Source organism: Pleurodeles waltl, chromosome 1_2 (genome assembly GCF_031143425.1).
Source record: "Pleurodeles waltl isolate 20211129_DDA chromosome 1_2, aPleWal1.hap1.20221129, whole genome shotgun sequence".
NCBI lineage: Eukaryota > Metazoa > Chordata > Amphibia > Caudata > Salamandridae > Pleurodeles > Pleurodeles waltl.
In genome coordinates, this window is record NC_090437.1 from 986,078,091 (window position 1) to 986,095,793 (window position 17,703).

General features: G+C 44.9%; 1 protein-coding gene across 1 annotated transcript in view; it reads left to right on the forward strand.

Annotated features, from left to right (window-relative positions):
• LOC138246875 (uncharacterized) overlaps positions 1 to 17,703 on the forward strand; it is a 204,523-nt gene that overhangs the window by 182,010 nt on the left and 4,810 nt on the right. The window contains exon 14 of the mRNA XM_069201626.1: positions 7,979 to 8,219. Within this exon, the coding sequence (XP_069057727.1) occupies positions 7,979 to 8,219 (241 nt within the window). The remainder of the gene's footprint in view (positions 1 to 7,978; positions 8,220 to 17,703) is intronic.

Sequence of the window (17,703 nt, forward strand, 5' to 3'; positions counted from 1 at the left end):
TTTAAGGCTGTGCTCAGCTCTTCCCTCCAATTGTGCCTAGGGTAACCCACCAGCTTGTTGATTGCCCATCAATCACACCTAAGCTCACTTTGTATGTGGCTGTCTAGAGGGAAAGCACAGAGTGCAGCTGTTACCCCTCACAGACATGTATTGGAAACAGGCTACAAGCACACAGGGGTATGAGCAGGAAAATTCCAACTTGCTAAAAGTGTCATGTTTTCAAAATTGTAACAATAAATTTAACTTTACCATTAAAAAGGACTTATCATTATAATTCCATAGGTAATAAACCTGATATATGTACCCCTTCCCAATCAGGAATTACAGCTTGTTAAATGTAATAAGGAATCTCCAATGTTATTCTATGGGAGGGGTAGGCCTCACAGTAGTGAAAAATGAATGTGAGGATTTTTTACTACCAGGACATATAAAGGTTAAAAGTATATGTCTTGCTTTTTAATTACATAGCACCCTGTCCTATGGGCTATCTAGGGCCTACCTTAGGGGTGACATAAGTAATAAAAGGGGAGTTTAATGCTTGGCACAGCATTTGGGTTTTAAACCCAAGTGGACATGGCAGTATGACACTGCCTTCAGGCTGCAATGGCAAGCCTGGAATATGTTTTGAAGTGCTACTTAAGTGGGTGGCACAAGCATAGCTGTCGGCTCACTATTAGCATTTCATTTATAGGCCCTGGACACATTTAGTGCACTGTATTATAGACTTATCTTTATTGGCATTTTTAATTTATAACATTTTAATAAACTCAGTTTGTACATCTCTACCAGCATTCCATCAATACAAGCTTGGCATATTGGATAAGCAATCAACCCAGACGTCACCCCTCAAGGGTATCATAACATTACCTCTTGGTTCTCAATTCGCTTCGGATATGACCACCCTTGGGGTGTGGCTGTCTACAGTGTCCTTTAATGCTCCCTGTTACATACAGCTACTCTCCAATATGAGTATGAAGAACATTCGGTCAATACTTCAGTCATGGTAGTGTGGGCATCTTGAATGACTGTGTATGTTGAGGAGCTCTGAGTGCTAGTATAGAAGTAGTATTTTATGGTGAAATGGTGAATGGGAAACAAGACCTTCAATATTGTACCCAACTCAAAGAAGAACAAGATTACATAAGAATAAACATTTAGATCAAACTATGGTTTTCTCAGGTAAAGGATGCCACTGTACTATAAACGTATAGGTAAATTAAATATGTCAATTAGGTATATACCTATTAATTTACAGACAAGTATGTCCTTCTTGGGAGTGTACTGTGTCTGGTCCTCTGCCTCTAGTCTTAGTAGTGTGTCACTCCCCACCGTGGGCATGTACCTGCACAAGCTGGTCCCCACGACTCCTTAGGAACTTTGTGCACCCTTAGAGCTACATCATATGCTGAAAACCACGTTTCATTGTTATCCTCCAACATATAACTGGGCACCAGATGCTTGGGTAGGTGGACTTTTCCTTCTACAGTGGACACTGCAGGTATCCTGCCAGCATTACTGCTGAAATTAATGTGCTTAGCTCTCAAATTCAGCTCTGTCTGACTGAGCTCATGGGCCATACTTCTCTCCTCCATGGCCAGTCTCTTCTCCTCCAGAGCTTGCTCCATCTCCAATTTAGCAAGCTCCAACTTAAGCTTTTGCTCTCCCCTCCTGTCCTCTAACTCCTCTAGGGACAGCCTCTTTGAAGACACATTACTCTGCACAGGGAGGAATTGCTAATCCGGGGACTGCATTTTGCCCTTCCAAGGTTCTTCTGATGGTCCTGATCCAATTTTTCCTCATCCAACTCTTCCTCCACATCATCTGGTAGGGCCTGGTGTGCCTCTGCTCATGCACTCAAAGACTTTTGGAACTCTGCCTTCTTTATGCTCCTTTTGACAGACAATCCCCTATTCAGGCAAAAAGCTTTGAGCCGGGCCAAAGTGTAGCGCCCAGGTTGAACAACTCAAACTCCATCTTTGCAGGTGAGGTTTCAGTTACAACAGGCAGGTAGAGAGAGGATGAATTTGGAAAAAATTAAAAAGGCCAATCATGGGGAATTTATTCAAATTGGTTTTAGATGTGGAATGGTAGTGTACATCAATTTACTGTATCGCACTGCACAAACACTAGTCCTATCCTCACCGCTGATCACCGATGTTAGAAAGTGGGTTTCTGGTTGGCAGAGGTAGGTCCCCTGTCCATACTAGAATCACAATCCAGGTCAGGGTAAGTCACGAACACACCCTAAATTAACCTATGCTCACCCCGTGGTAGATTGGCACAGAGCAGTCAAGCTTAACTTAAGCGGCAATGTGTTAAGTAATTGTGCAACACTTCAAACAAAAGTTAAAACACCACACAAAACTGTACTACACCTCATTAGAAGCATAGAACTTAATATAATGAACAAAACAAGACTTAAACAACAAACATCCAATAAGTAGAACTGGAGTTATGAATTTTTAAAGAATAACCAAAAATATAGTGCTTAAAAGCGTATAGCGCCAATGGGCTATCATGTAAGCACAGCCATAAAGCAGTTCTTCAGGAGCAGCAGTCCAGCAGAGTGACAGCCCTTCAGCAGCACAGCAGTCCTTCTTCCTGGCAGTGTATCCACAGGTCCAGAAGTGTAATGACTTGTTTGGGTCAGAGGCCCAATACTTTTATCCAGTCCTAAGGCCAACAAAAATTAATTCAGCAAAAAGTGGAGGGAAAAGGGCAAAAGGTTTGGGTATGACCCTGCAAAGAGGGACATTTCCTACAGAACTCAAACCTGATTCCAAAATTGTTTCTTTGGGTGCTCAAGTTGTGTTGAGTATTTCCTGCTTACAATGTGACATGGCAAGTTATAGTCTAATAGACTTCAGGTTTGTTCACAGCTGTCAAAATACTATACATTGATTAATAGGTCAATTATAGTAGGTAGGTTTACTGCTGATATTGCTATCTCAGACCTATGTGATTATTTTACCTGTGCCCATTGTTAAGTAACTGAAAAGAAATAGAGATATTTTAAGAAGTACCCTATTCGCCCCAATCGGAAAAGACAATGCAATAATTTGTATATTGGTGGGGTGCTGATTGGATATTTAATCATCAACATTTATCAGAAATAAAGTTTCACAATCATTTTCTTAATGCTTTACACAAAGGTTGGAGACATTGGCTGATGGCTACAGTATCAGAATAGCAAGATCTAAGGACCCAACCCACACAGTACGAAGCTTTTAAAATCAGATTCAGGCTGTAGCATCTTCATGACTGTCAGTAAAAACCAGGCTGTCTGCATTTGATCTATACTTCAAGGAAGAGGGCTCTAGCAGTTGAGGGTACTCACGAAAAGTGAGTGTGACTGCGGAAGGATCTATGGAATGCCTTAAAACATGTCCATGTAGATAAATGTGTTATAGAATCATGTAAAACTGACAGATGTGTTTAGGTGAATAAAGCAGGTGTTTTCAAACAGTTACAGGAAACATTAGAGGGGTAGTGATGAGTTACACCAATGGTGATTCTTTCCTGGAAGAAGGTACTAGAACAGATTAAAGGTGTACTTGTTTACCTAGTGCTATATAACTTAGTGACCATAATATTGACTATAATGTATCCCTGTGTGGAAGGTATAACCAAAATTAATAAACCTCTAATCCTACATATATTTCTGACATCCAAACTGGAATTTCAACTTCGATGGAAACTGGCTGAAGTGCCTTAAAGTGTACTGTCTGGGTACATGGGCACAAAGATTGTGGAATATCCTCACTGGAGCCCCAGAAGTGTTCAATCAATAATAAAAATTAACAGTTTGATCAGATGTAGACACTATTGATTAATCAATTTACCATTGCCAATAAGGATTCCCTTGAACACACAGGGCACTGTGACTGTATTGGAATAACTGACCGTGCCACCAGTAGTTAGAAGGTGAAAGAGAAGGTGCTGTCATGATGGACTGCACTTGCAATCTGCTAGCAACAGACCCATGTTAGTCATTTTAATAATGTCCTAAATCATATACAATGATTTGTAATGGGACTGATTAGGCTAGCAATGTACACAAAATACATTTTGTCTATGAATGAAAGTATACTCTAGGGGCTTTTTGAATGTCTTCATTGTTCATGTAAAATTCAACAAAAGTTTGTTGAAAAAGAAACTTTATCTTGCAACATAAATATGAATTTACTTTGTTTAACCCATAGTTGCATATGTCCAGCGTACGTCCACCTGATCTCATAACATTTTCTGCTGTATCTGCAACCAATAGAAATATTAATATTTGTATTTTAACAAAGAGTGGTCGTCTGATCATCTGGCTTACAGACATCCTGTATATAGTGTTAAACCCTATGTCTGAAAAGAGAAAATGCAATAGCAAAACCTGGGAGTGGTGGAAAGGGGAAAATTCCAGAGTCTATTTTAAAAGTGACACACTAGTTATTGTTATGCAGCTCTGACAGCTCATGTGCACCAGCCACAATAGGTTGTAATTCCATGATCCTCGGAATGTGTGTGCAATCTTCTTCCTCTATTGCAACATGTAGGGCTTTAAAGTCCTTCATAATGATATTTGCAAAGTTAGTCTTACAGCCGCTGTTCTGGCTTCATGTAAGCCTCACTCAGCATGGTATTTTGGGATCACACTGAACCGTCTCCAGTAGGAATGATTCTTTCTCCTCCACCACATCCCTCTTAGCCATGAACTTAAGTAGATGTATGTCGCGCCTTCACCTCAGGTTAGAATAGGAACCAGCATATCAGATGATGGAGGCTAATCAAATTAAAGATCTATTTGGCTGCTAACTTCTCTTGATGTGAGACTTTTTTTTTTCTTTACACACATTTCATCTTTGTATAACGTTCCTGATCATTGACATCTGTTTCTTTCCCAGGGGAATGAGAGATCATTTGATTCTCCTGGCATGCTTTTATTGCTTCTCCTTCACAAGAACTTTGAGTATATTTCTCAGTCACGGCCTACTAGTTTATCCTTGATTTTGCCTCTGGGTAAAAAGTCCACATTCTCATTTTCCTTTCAGTTTGCATGCCCACCTCCTGTGTCATTTGGGAGAAAAAAGAGGAAGTCGAGGTAAATGATCCCTCGGAGTATGCCTTTAGCAGGCTCCATCAGGCTTACAGCAAAACTGACTCTAGTTCTCTGCAAATAGCATACAGCCTGACACTAAATTTTCCTGCATTCTGGTGCCACTGTGAGAGAACCACTTGCTAAAATATCCACCAACCCAATGCACTGTGTGAAACCTAAGTGCATCCCCGCAGTGTACAAAGAATGCCAATTTCAAAGCAACGCCAGAGAACGGTGCTTCCTGGTGGGAACATTCTTTTCTGCCCTGAGGCAGACTCCAATGGGAAAAGCTCCATCCTTATATACTTGCACATGGGCATGCCTTACACCATGAGGAAGAAATGCAGTGTTAGACTTTTCATCCCTGGCGTGGTCTCCCTTTACTTTTTGCCTCTGTTTCCTAGGTTATTGATGTGTGCTGGACTTTGATTTTGCTGTTTTGTTATTCTGAGCACTTTACCACAGCTAAAGAGTGCTAAAGTGCAAGTGCTCCTTTACAAAATGTGTATGTAAGTGGCTTATCCATGACTAGCATATTTGATTTATTAGTAAGTCCCTAGTACAGTGGACTAGAGGTGCCCAGGGCCTGTAAATCAAATGCTACTAGTGGGCCTGCAGTACTGGTTGTGCCACCCACATAAGTAGCTCTGTAATCATGTCTCAGACCTATCACGGCCATAGGTAGCCCCAAGGGCAGGGTGCAGTGCATGGTTAAGGTAGGACATATAGTAATGTGTTTTATATGTCCTGACAGTGAAATATTGCTAAATTCGTTTTCCACTGTTGCAAGGCCTGTCCCCCTCATAGGTTAACATGGGAGCTACCTTTAAATCTGATTAAAGTCTAGATTCCCTTTGGGAGGGGATGGACATGTGGAGTTTGCAGTCTCTGAGCTCACAATTTAAAAATACATCTTTTAGTAAAGTTGATTTTAAGATTGTGTGTTTGAAAATGCCACTTTTAGAAAGTGAGCATTTTCTTGCTTATACCATTTCTGTGACTCTGCCTGTTTGTGGATTCCCTGTCTGGGTCAGTTTGACAGTTGGGCTGGTTGCACCTCACACTAGACAGTGACACAAAGGGAGCTGGTGTGTAGCCTGCATTTCCTGATGAGCCATCTGTGCTAGGAGGGAGGGGAAGAGTGGCCACTCACACCTGAAAGGGCTGTGCCTGCCCTCACACAATGCAGTCTCCAACCCCCTGGTGAGTGTCTGGGGCCTGGCCCGGGCAAGGCAGGATTTCATAGTCAAGAGAGACTTTGCTTTGAAGTAGCCCTACTTCAAAGGAGAAAATGGGTATAAGAAGGGCACCCAAAACCACAGACCTTAGAACACTTCTGGAAACCAAGAGGAACCTCTGCCTGGAGAAGAGCTGAAGAGCTGAGGAAGAAGAGCTGCCCTGCCTGTGACTGTGCTTAGTGGAGCTATCCTGCAGTTGCTGCTTCTGCCAGAGTAAGAGGGCAAAGACTGGACTTTGTATGCCTTCCATCTTGTGAAGATCTCCAAGGGCTTGATTTAGAGCTTGCATCCTGTTGTTTGAAGTCTCAGGGACAGCAAAGGCTTCTCTCTGCCAGAACCTGGAGTCTCTGGAGAGACTCCTACTCTGCCCTGTGGTGCCCATCCAGTTCCTGGGACCCTGAAAGGAGAAGCTGGCAGCCTAAGAGGAAGAAAAACACACATAGAACGCTGTGCGGGGAAACATTCGATGCAACTCCAATCTGCAGCTGAAAAATCGACACGCCGCTGACTTTGCGGCTGAAAATAGATGCTCGCCTGCAATGCGACCGAAGAATCGACGCACGGAGCTGGAGAAACGACACGCTGCATCGCTGACGGAGGCGGGTGAGATCGCGCTGTGTGGTTTTCGGATCATCGTGCAGCTGGATTTCCGACGCAAGTACCGCTGGGCATGTAAAAACAACGCAAGGCCTGCCCGGTCCCGAGAGTGCCGACCAGATTGACGCATCGCTCTCCTGCGGAGAGAAGAAACGACGTGCCTGACCCGATGAAAGCAGAAACGACTCAAGGTCTCGCTCGTGAGTGAAATCAACACATCGCAAGCCCTTTTTGATGCACACTCGCCCATGCTGGGTTATTTTTGACACACCCAAGGCACATTTTCACGCTAACAGTTTTAGTGTGTGTTTAAAACTACATGAAGACTCTTTTAGCTTTTTAATTGATAACTTGACTTGTTTATTGTGGATTTTTGTCATTTTGGTCTTGTTTTGTTTAGATAAATATTCTCTATTTTTCTAAACCTGGGTTGTGTCATTTTGTAGTGTTTTTATTAAGTTATTTTGTGTGTTGGTACAAATACTTTACACCTAGCACTCTGAAGTTAAACCTACTGCTCAAGCCAAGCTACCAAAGGGATAAGCAGGGGTTATCTGAGGGTGATTCTCTTTTACCCTGACTAGAGTGAGGGTCCTTGCTAGGACAGGGGGTAACCTGACTGCCAACCAAAGACCGCATTTCTAACATGCGGTAAAAAGGAATCTGTGTTCAACTTACGACCAAAGGATCAATCTTGAAGTCCGGTATAATTTGCAGGTAAAGGCTGTGACAAGAAACTTTGCCAGTCCTATTTCTAAATATAATACAGACAAAATCAATGAAACAGAAATCATATTCATACCATATCGTTCATAGAACTATTAAATAATTTATTTGGCTTCTCTGCTTTTTCTGAGGTATATATGTTTACGTTTAATAAATGAAACATATTTCATACTTCACAAGATTCAAAAAGATTTGGAATATGGAATAGTATACCATATGGCCATCTCGCAAACAATTATGCAAAGTGTAATTATTGAAAAAGTATGGAAGAATCATTTAATATTTCGAAGAAACATTTAATAATGCAATGGTATTATTTTTTCACACAAAGGTACAGTTGCACCCCGAGAATGGAAAGGACCCCGCTTTGTGATTGAATGGACAGATGCCTCTCAGTCCATTCAGTTGACTACTCACATGTTTGCTATTCTGCCTGAGATGCACGACCTGAGCATAGGAAGCCACGTAATAGCTCTAGCCGACAGTCACCCAGAATCCTTTGCCTACATGCCTGGGATGGTCATGAAAACAAACAACAAGGAGTGGCAAGTCCAGTTTATTAATGGACAAAGGTAAGTGTCCTGGAACAGAAGCGTGTATTTAAAGGCAGGAATCAGGGGGGCTCACAATCCCATAGAACAGAGTGCCATGTGGCTGCTGAATGCCACTAAACAAGGCATGTTAATCCAAGTCTGTTCATAGAGATATGATCCTTACAAGTTAGGCACAGTATCAATGATGACGTAACAGCAGGGTTAAGAAGCTATATCAATGAAAGTCAATATGTCAAGTCTATGGTTTTAGCTGAAGTTGATGGCGAGCTGTGGATCTAAATAGTTGCTTGATACAATCAATTGCTAATAAATTAAAACATTTTCATTAATTATTCAATCTAATTATGTTTCTGTTAGTTGGTTCACCTTGAAACACATGTAAGCACAGCATTTATTTCACACTTTTACCATGCTCAGTAACAATGCTGTCATCGTAATTAAAACGTCTCACCTGCACACACATTCTTCACTTCCATGTGCCAATCACAAGTAATTGCTGTTCAGTACTCTTCAGGAACCCTCACATCTTACACTCCAGGCATTCTTCATCCGCAGACTTCTTATTTCTTCTTCATCTTGTACCTGATCTACGCACCATCAGAAAACAGAAAGGTACCCATCGATAGAATCACTGACTGTCATGCACACATTCAAGAACAGCACTAAGAACATCTACAGTGTGAACTTCAACTTTCAAGACTTTTCTATAAAACAAATAGTGCATACTTGTGAATTGTCCACATCACTCTTCATGGGTTTACTCTTTTTATGATCTGGCTGAACAGCGCAGCTGTCACCAGACAATTATGTGTGCAATACTGTAGAGGTACTTTGACTGCACCCACCATGTTGTGAGCCAAGAGTGTATGTTATGATTGGTCAGAAGCTGTTTGTTTCCACACAAAAAAGTGCTTGACTTCCATGCAGCTGTGTGCATTTTGTTTATTTACCAAGGTACCTGAGATTGAACTTTTGGGAGCACATATATGGCTTTGAAATGCTATTAATGTGTCTGAGATACCTAAGTAGTTTATGTTTTTTTTCTCCAGCAGGAGCACAGAATGGGAGGAGGGCAGTCATTAAGTTGTAGGTCTGGCTTGACAGAACAACTGTCACCTGACCTTTTATCTTACAATATTATTCCACAGTTCTTTGCTTCCACACAAATACATATCAATTCCCATTGTAATGCTTCACATTACCATACAACATTCATTTAAAGTCAGACCTATTGCCAATGCTTATTCCTGATTGTGAAACGTAACCAACAGAACTATATACAAGCTCATAATCCACAAACACCCCACTGATCTCAGATAAGTAATGGAGGGGGATACTTTAAGACTTGGAATTCAACCATGTGGCAATCCACTTCATTGATCATAATCTGTAACTCAGGAAGGTGGCTAAGACATCACTTCTCCCTCTGTGGTACATGACTACCAGTCATTCTCTCATGCCTGGATTTAATGCTGGCAATGCCTCACATGCATCCTCAAAGGTCCCACATGCCCCTTTGGAATAATATAACTGTAAAACTCTGCAAGCTATCATATTCACTTGCACGCCGCTCTTGGAAAAAAAACAATCACATAACCTGTTATTTAACGTCATAGATGTGAATCCCTTCTTGTTATATCCCTAATAGATTTAGCCTGAATTATTCTATAGGGTTACTCAGAACAGAATGACTCTGTTTAGTAACTGTAAGGAAATGCCTCCTTGGCATGGTTGCCCCCTGACTTTTTGCCTTTGCTGATGCTATGTTTACAATTGAAAGTGTGCTGAGGCCTGCTAACCAGGCCCCAGCACCAGTGTTCTTTCCCTAACCTGTACTTTTGTATCCACAATTGGCAGACCCTGGCATCCAGATAAGTCCCTTGTAACTGGTACTTCTAGTACCAAGGGCCCTGATGCCAAGGAAGGTCTCTAAGGGCTGCAGCATGTCTTATGCCACCCTGGAGACCTCTCACTCAGCACAGACACACTGCTTACCAGCTTGTGTGTGCTAGTGAGGACAAAACGAGTAAGTCGACATGGCACTCCCCTCAGGGTGCCATGCCAGCCTCTCACTGCCTATGCAGTATAGGTAAGACACCCCTCTAGCAGGCCTTACAGCCCTAAGGCAGGGTGCACTATACCATAGGTGAGGGTACCAGTGCATGAGCATGGTACCCCTACAGTGTCTAAACAAAACCTTAGACATTGTAAGTGCAGGGTAGCCATAAGAGTATATGGTCTGGGAGTCTGTCAAACACGAACTCCACAGCACCATAATGGCTACACTGAAAACTGGGAAGTTTGGTATCAAACTTCTCAGCACAATAAATGCACACTGATGCCAGTGTACATTTTATTGTAAAATACACCCCAGAGGGCACCTTAGAGGTGCCCCCTGAAACTTAACCGACTATCTGTGTAGACTGACTAGTTTTAGCAGCCTGCCACAAACCGAGACATGTTGCTGGCCCCATGGGGAGAGTGCCTTTGTCACTCTGAGGCCAGTAACAAAGCCTGCACTGGGTGGAGATGCTAACACCTCTCCCAGGCAGGAATTGTCACACCTGGCGGTGAGCCTCAAAGGCTCACCTCCTTTGTGCCAACCCAGCAGGACACTCCAGCTAGTGGAGTTGCCCGCCCCCTCCGGCCCGGCCCCCACTTTTGGCGGCAAGGCCGGAGAAAATAATGAGAATAACAAGGAGGAGTCACTGGCCAGTCAGGACAGCCCCTAAGGTGTCCTGAGCTGAGGTGACTCTAACTTTTAGAAATCCTCCATCTTGCAGATGGAGGATTCCCCCAATAGGGTTAGGATTGTGACCCCCTCCCCTTGGGAGGAGGCACAAAGAGGGTGTACCCACCCTCAGGGCTAGTAGCCATTGGCTACTAACCCCCCAGACCTAAACACGCCCTTAAATTGAGTATTTAAGGGCTACCCTGAACCCTAGAAAATTAGATTCCTGCAACAAGAAGAAGGACTGCCCAGCTGAAAACCCCTGCAGCGGAAGACCAGAAGACGACAACTGCCTTGGCTCCAGAAACTCACCGGCCTGTCTCCTGCCTTCCAAAGATCCTGCTCCAGCGACGCCTTCCGAAGGGACCAGCGACCTCGACATCCTCTGAGGACTGCCCCTGCTTCGAAAAGACGAGAAACTCCCGAGGACAGCGGACCTGCTCCAAGAAAAGCTGCAACTTTGTTTCCAGCAGCTTTAAAGAACCCTGCAAGCTCCCCGCAAGAAGCGTGAGACTTGCAACACTGCACCCGGCGACCCCGACTCGGCTGGTGGAGATCCGACACCTCAGGAGGGACCCCAGGACTACTCTGATACTGTGAGTACCAAAACCTGTCCCCCCTGAGCCCCCACAGCGCCGCCTGCAGAGGGAATCCCGAGGCTTCCCCTGACCGCGACTCTCTGAAACCTAAGTCCCGACACCTGGGAGAGACCCTGCACCCGCAGCCCCCAGGACCTGAAGGACCGGACTTTCACTGGAGGAGTGACCCCCAGGAGTCCCTCTCCCTTGCCCAAGTGGAGGTTTCCCCGAGGAACCCCCCCCTTGCCTGCCTGCAGCGCTGAAGAGATCCCGAGATCTCTCATAGACTAACATTGCGAACCCGACGCTTGGTTCTACACTGCACCCGGCCGCCCCCGTGCCGCTGAGGGTGAAATTTCTGTGTGGACTTGTGTCCCCCCCGGTGCCCTACAAAACCCCCCTGGTCTGCCCTCCGAAGACGCGGGTACTTACCTGCAAGCAGACCGGAACCGGGGCACCCCCTTCTATCCATTCTAGCCTATGTGTTTTGGGCACCACTTTGAACTCTGCACCTGACCGGCCCTGAGCTGCTGGTGTGGTGACTTTGGGGTTGCTCTGAACCCCCAACGGTGGGCTACCTTGGACCAAGAACTGAACCCTGTAAGTGTCTTACTTACCTGGTAAAACTAACAAATACTTACCTCCCCTAGGAACTGTGAAAATTGCACTAAGTGTCCACTTTTAAAACAGCTATTTGTCAATAACTTGAAAAGTATACATGCAATTTTGATGACTTGAAGTTCCTAAAGTACTTACCTACAATACCTTTCGAATGAGCTATTACATGTAGAATTTGAACCTGTGGTTCTTAAAATAAACTAAGAAAAGATATTTTTCTATATAAAAACCTATTGGCTGGATTTGTCTCTGAGTGTGTGTACCTCATTTATTGTCTATGTGTATGTACAACAAATGCTTAACACTACTCCTTAGATAAGCCTACTGCTCGACCACACTACCACAAAATAGAGCATTAGTATTATCTCTTTTTACCACTATTTTACCTCTAAGGGGAACCCTTGGACTCTGTGCATGCTATTCCTTACTTTGAAATAGCACATACAGAGCCAACTTCCTACATTGGTGGATCAGCGGTGGGGTACAAGACTTTGCATTTGCTGGACTACTCAGCCAATACCTGATCACACGACAAATTCCAAAATTGTCATTAGAAATTGATTTTTGCAATTTGAAAAGTTTTCTAAATTCTTAAAAGACCTGCTAGGGCCTTGTGTTAGATCCTGTTTAGCATTTCTTTTAGAGTTTAAAAGTTTGGTAAAAGTTTGAATTAGATTCTAGAACCAGTTTTAGTTTCTTAAAAAGTATTCCAACTTTTAGAAGCATAATGTCTAGCACAGATGTGAATGTGGTGGAACTCGACACCACACCTTACCTCCATCTACAGATGAGAGAGCTAAGGTCACTCTGTAAACTAAAGAAAATAGCAATGGGCCCCAAACCTACCAAAGTACAGCTCCAGGAGCTTTTGGCAGAGTTTGAAAAGGCCAACCCCTCTGAGGATGGCAACTCAGAGGATGAAGATAGTGACTTGGAGGGAAATTCCCCCCCTCCAGTCCTACTTAGGGAGAGCAGGGCTTCTCAAGCCCTGACTCCACAAATAATAGTCAGAGATGCTGGTTCCCTCACAGGAGGGACCAACAACTCTGAAATCACTGAGGATAACTCCAGTGAAGAGGACATCCAGTTAGCCAGGATGGCCAAAAGATTGGCTTTGGAAAGACAGATCCTAGCCATAGAGAGGGAAAGACAAGAGATGGGCCTAGGACCCATCAATGGTGGCAGCAACATAAATAGGGTCAGAGATTCTCCTGACATGTTGAAAATCCCCAAAGGGATTGTAACTAAATATGAAGATGGTGATGACATCACCAAATGGTTCACAGCTTTTGAGAGGGCTTGTGTAACCAGAAAAGTGAACAGATCTCACTGGGGTGCTCTCCTTTGGGAAATGTTCACAGGAAAGTGTAGGGATAGACTCCTCACACTCTCTGGACAAGATGCAGAATCTTATGACCTCATGAAGGGTACCCTGATTGAGGGCTTTGGATTCTCCACTGAGGAGTACAGGATTAGGTTCAGGGGGGCTCAAAAATCCTCGAGCCAGACCTGGGTTGACTTTGTTGACTACTCAGTGAAAACACTAGATGGTTGGATTCAAGGCAGTGGTGTAAGTAATTATGATGGGCTGTACAATTTATTTGTGAAAGAACACCTGTTAAGTAATTGTTTCAATGATAAACTGCATCAGCATCTGGTAGACCTAGGACCAATTTCTCCCCAAGAATTGGGAAAGAAGGCGGACCATTGGGTCAAGACAAGGGTGTCCAAGACTTCAACAGGGGGTGACCAAAAGAAAGGGGTCACAAAGACTCCCCAGCAGAAGGGTGATGAGACAACCAAAACTAAAAATAGTAAAGAGTCTTCTACAGGCCCCCAAAAACCTGCACAGGAGGGTGGGCCCAGAGCCTCTTCACAAAACAATGGGTACAAGGGTAAAAACTTTGATCCCAAAAAGGCCTGGTGTCATAGCTGTAAACAGCATGGACACCAAACTGGAGACAAGGCCTGTCCCAAGAAAGGTTCCACTCCAAACTCCCATCCAGGTAACACTGGTATGGCTAGTCTCCAAGTGGGATCAACAGTGTGCCCAGAGCAAATCAGGGTCCACACTGAAGCTACTCTAGTTTCTGAGGGTGGGGTGGATTTAGCCACACTAGCTGTCTGGCCGCCTAACATGCAAAAATACAGACAGCAACTCTTAATTAATGGGACTAGAATAGAGGGCCTGAGGGATACAGGTGCCAGTGTCACCATGGTGACAGAGAAACTGGTTTCCCCTGGCCAATACCTGACTGGAAAAACTTACACAGTCACCAACGCTGACAATCAGAGAAAAGTACATCCCATGGCAATGGTTACTTTAGAATGGGGAGGGGTCAATGGCCTGAAACAGGTGGTGGTCTCCTCAAATATCCCAGTGGACTGTCTGCTTGGAAATGACCTGGAGTCCTCAGCATGGGCTGAGGTAGAGCTAAAAACCCATGCAGCAATGCTGGGTATCCCTGAACTGGTGTGTGTGAAAACAAGAGCACAGTGCAAGGCACAGGGTGAAAAAGTAGAGCTGGAGTCTGGAAAAATGGCCCAGCCTACCAAGAGAACAGGAAAGTCAGTTGGGAAACCAACTGCAACACAGCAAAAGAAAGGGAACCTCTCTTCTCAGGAAGAAGTTCTGCCCTCTGAGGGAACTGAGCCTTTGGAGCTTGAACCTTATCAGGTTGAGCTCTTAGGCCCAGGGGGACCCTCAAGGGAAGAGCTGTGTAAGGGACAAGAAACCTGTCCCTCTCTTGAAGGCCTTAGGCAGCAAGCTGCTGAAGAGTCCAAAGGCAAGAAAAATGGAACACATAGGGTCTATTGGGAAGATGGGCTCCTGTACACTGAGGCCAGAGACCCCAAACCTGGTGCCACTAGGAGAGTGGTAGTGCCTCAGCTGTTCAGAGAGTTCATCCTAACATTGGCCCATGACATTCCCCTTGCTGGACATTTGGGACAAACCAAGACGTGGGAGAGGTTAGTCAACCACTTCTACTGGCCCAATATGTCCAACATGGTTAAGGAGTTTTGCCTCTCCTGCCCCACCTGTCAAGCCAGTGGTAAGACAGGTGGGCATCCAAAGGCCCCCCTCATTCCACTTCCAGTGGTGGGGGTGCCCTTTGAAAGAGTGGGTGTGGACATAGTTGGTCCACTAGAACCTCCCACAGCCTCAGGAAATATGTATATCCTGGTAGTAGTGGATCATGCTACCAGGTATCCTGAAGCTATTCCCCTTAGGTCGACTACTGCCCCTGCAGTAGCCAAGGCCCTCATTGGTATCTTTACCAGAGTGGGTTTCCCTAAGGAGGTGGTGTCTGACAGAGGTACCAACTTCATGTCAGCATACCTAAAGCACATGTGGAATGAGTGTGGAGTGACTTATAAATTCACTACACCCTACCATCCACAAACTAATGGCTTAGTTGAGAGATTCAACAAGACATTAAAAGGCATGATCATGGGGCTCCCAGAAAAACTCAAAAGGAGATGGGATGTCCTCCTGCCATGTCTGCTTTTCGCTTACAGGGAGGTACCACAGAAGGGAGTAGGGTTCTCACCCTTTGAACTTCTGTTTGGTCATCCTGTAAGGGGACCACTTGCCCTTGTTAAAGAAGGCTGGGAGAGACCTCTCCATGAGCCTAAACAGGACATAGTGGACTATGTACTTGGCCTTCGCTCTAGAATGGCAGAGTACATGGAAAAGGCAACCAAAAACCTTGAGGCCAGCCAACAGCTCCAGAAGTTTTGGTATGACCAAAAGGCTGCACTGGTTGAGTTCCAACCAGGGCAGAAAGTCTGGGTTCTGGAGCCTGTGGCTCCCAGGGCACTCCAGGACAAATGGAGTGGCCCTTACCCAGTACTAGAGAGGAAGAGTCAGGTCACCTACTTGGTGGACCTGGGCACAAGCAGGAGCCCCAAAAGGGTGATCCATGTAAACCGCCTTAAGCTCTTCCATGACAGGGCTGATGTCAATCTGTTGATGGTAACAGATGAGGATCAGGAGGCAGAGAGTGAACCTCTCCCTGATCTTCTGTCATCAGACCCAAAAGATGGTACAGTAGATGGAGTGATCTACTCAGACACCCTCTCTGGCCAACAGCAAGCTGATTGTAGGAGAGTCCTACAACAGTTTCCTGAACTCTTCTCCTTAACCCCTGGTCAGACACACCTGTGTACCCATGATGTGGACACAGGAGACAGCCTGCCTGTCAAAAACAAAATCTTCAGACAGTCTGACCATGTTAAGGAAAGCATCAAGGTGGAAGTCCACAAGATGCTGGAATTGGGAGTAATTGAGCGCTCTGACAGCCCCTGGGCTAGCCCAGTGGTCTTAGTCCCCAAACCTCACACCAAAGATGGAAAGAAAGAGATGAGGTTTTGTGTGGACTACAGAGGGCTCAATTCTGTCACCAAGACAGATGCCCATCCAATTCCAAGAGCTGATGAGCTCATTGATAAATTAGGTGCTGCCAAATTTCTAAGTACCTTTGACTTGACAGCAGGGTACTGGCAAATAAAAATGGCACCTGGAGCAAAAGAAAAGACAGCATTCTCCACACCTGATGGGCATTATCAGTTTACTGTTATGCCCTTTGGTTTAAAGAATGCCCCTGCCACCTTCCAAAGGTTGGTGAATCAAGTCCTTGCTGGCTTGGAGTCCTTTAGCACAGCTTATCTTGATGATATTGCTGTCTTTAGCTCCACCTGGCAGGATCACCTGGTCCACCTGAGGAAGGTTTTGAAGGCTCTGCAATCGGCAGGCCTCTCTATCAAGGCATCCAAATGCCAGATAGGGCAGGGAACTGTGGTTTACTTGGGACACCTTGTAGGTGGAGGCCAAGTTCAGCCACTCCAACCCAAGATCCAGACTATTCTGGACTGGGTAGCTCCAAAAACCCAGACTCAAGTCAGGGCATTCCTTGGCTTGACTGGGTATTACAGGAGGTTTGTGAAGGGATATGGATCCATTGTGACAGCCCTCACTGAACTCACCTCCAAGAAAATGCCCAAGAAAGTAAACTGGACTGTGGACTGCCAACAGGCCTTTGACACCCTGAAACAAGCAATGTGCTCAGCACCAGTTCTCAAAGCTCCAGATTATTCTAAGCCGTTCATTGTGCAGACTGATGCCTCTGAACATGGGATAGGGGCAGTTCTGTCCCAAACAAATGATGATGGCCTTGACCAGCCTGTTGCTTTCATTAGCAGGAGGTTACTCCCCAGGGAGCAGCGTTGGAGTGCCATTGAGAGGGAGGCCTTTGCTGTGGTTTGGTCCCTGAAGAAGCTGAGACCATACCTCTTTGGGACTCACTTCCTAGTTCAAACTGACCACAGACCTCTCAAATGGCTGATGCAAATGAAAGGTGAAAATCCTAAACTGTTGAGGTGGTCCATCTCCCTACAGGGAATGGACTTTATAGTGGAACACAGACCTGGGACTGCCCATGCCAATGCAGATGGCCTTTCCAGGTTCTTCCACTTAGAAAATGAAGACTCTCTTGGGAAAGGTTAGTCTCATCCTCTTTCGTTTGGGGGGGGGTTGTGTAAGGAAATGCCTCCTTGGCATGGTTGCCCCCTGACT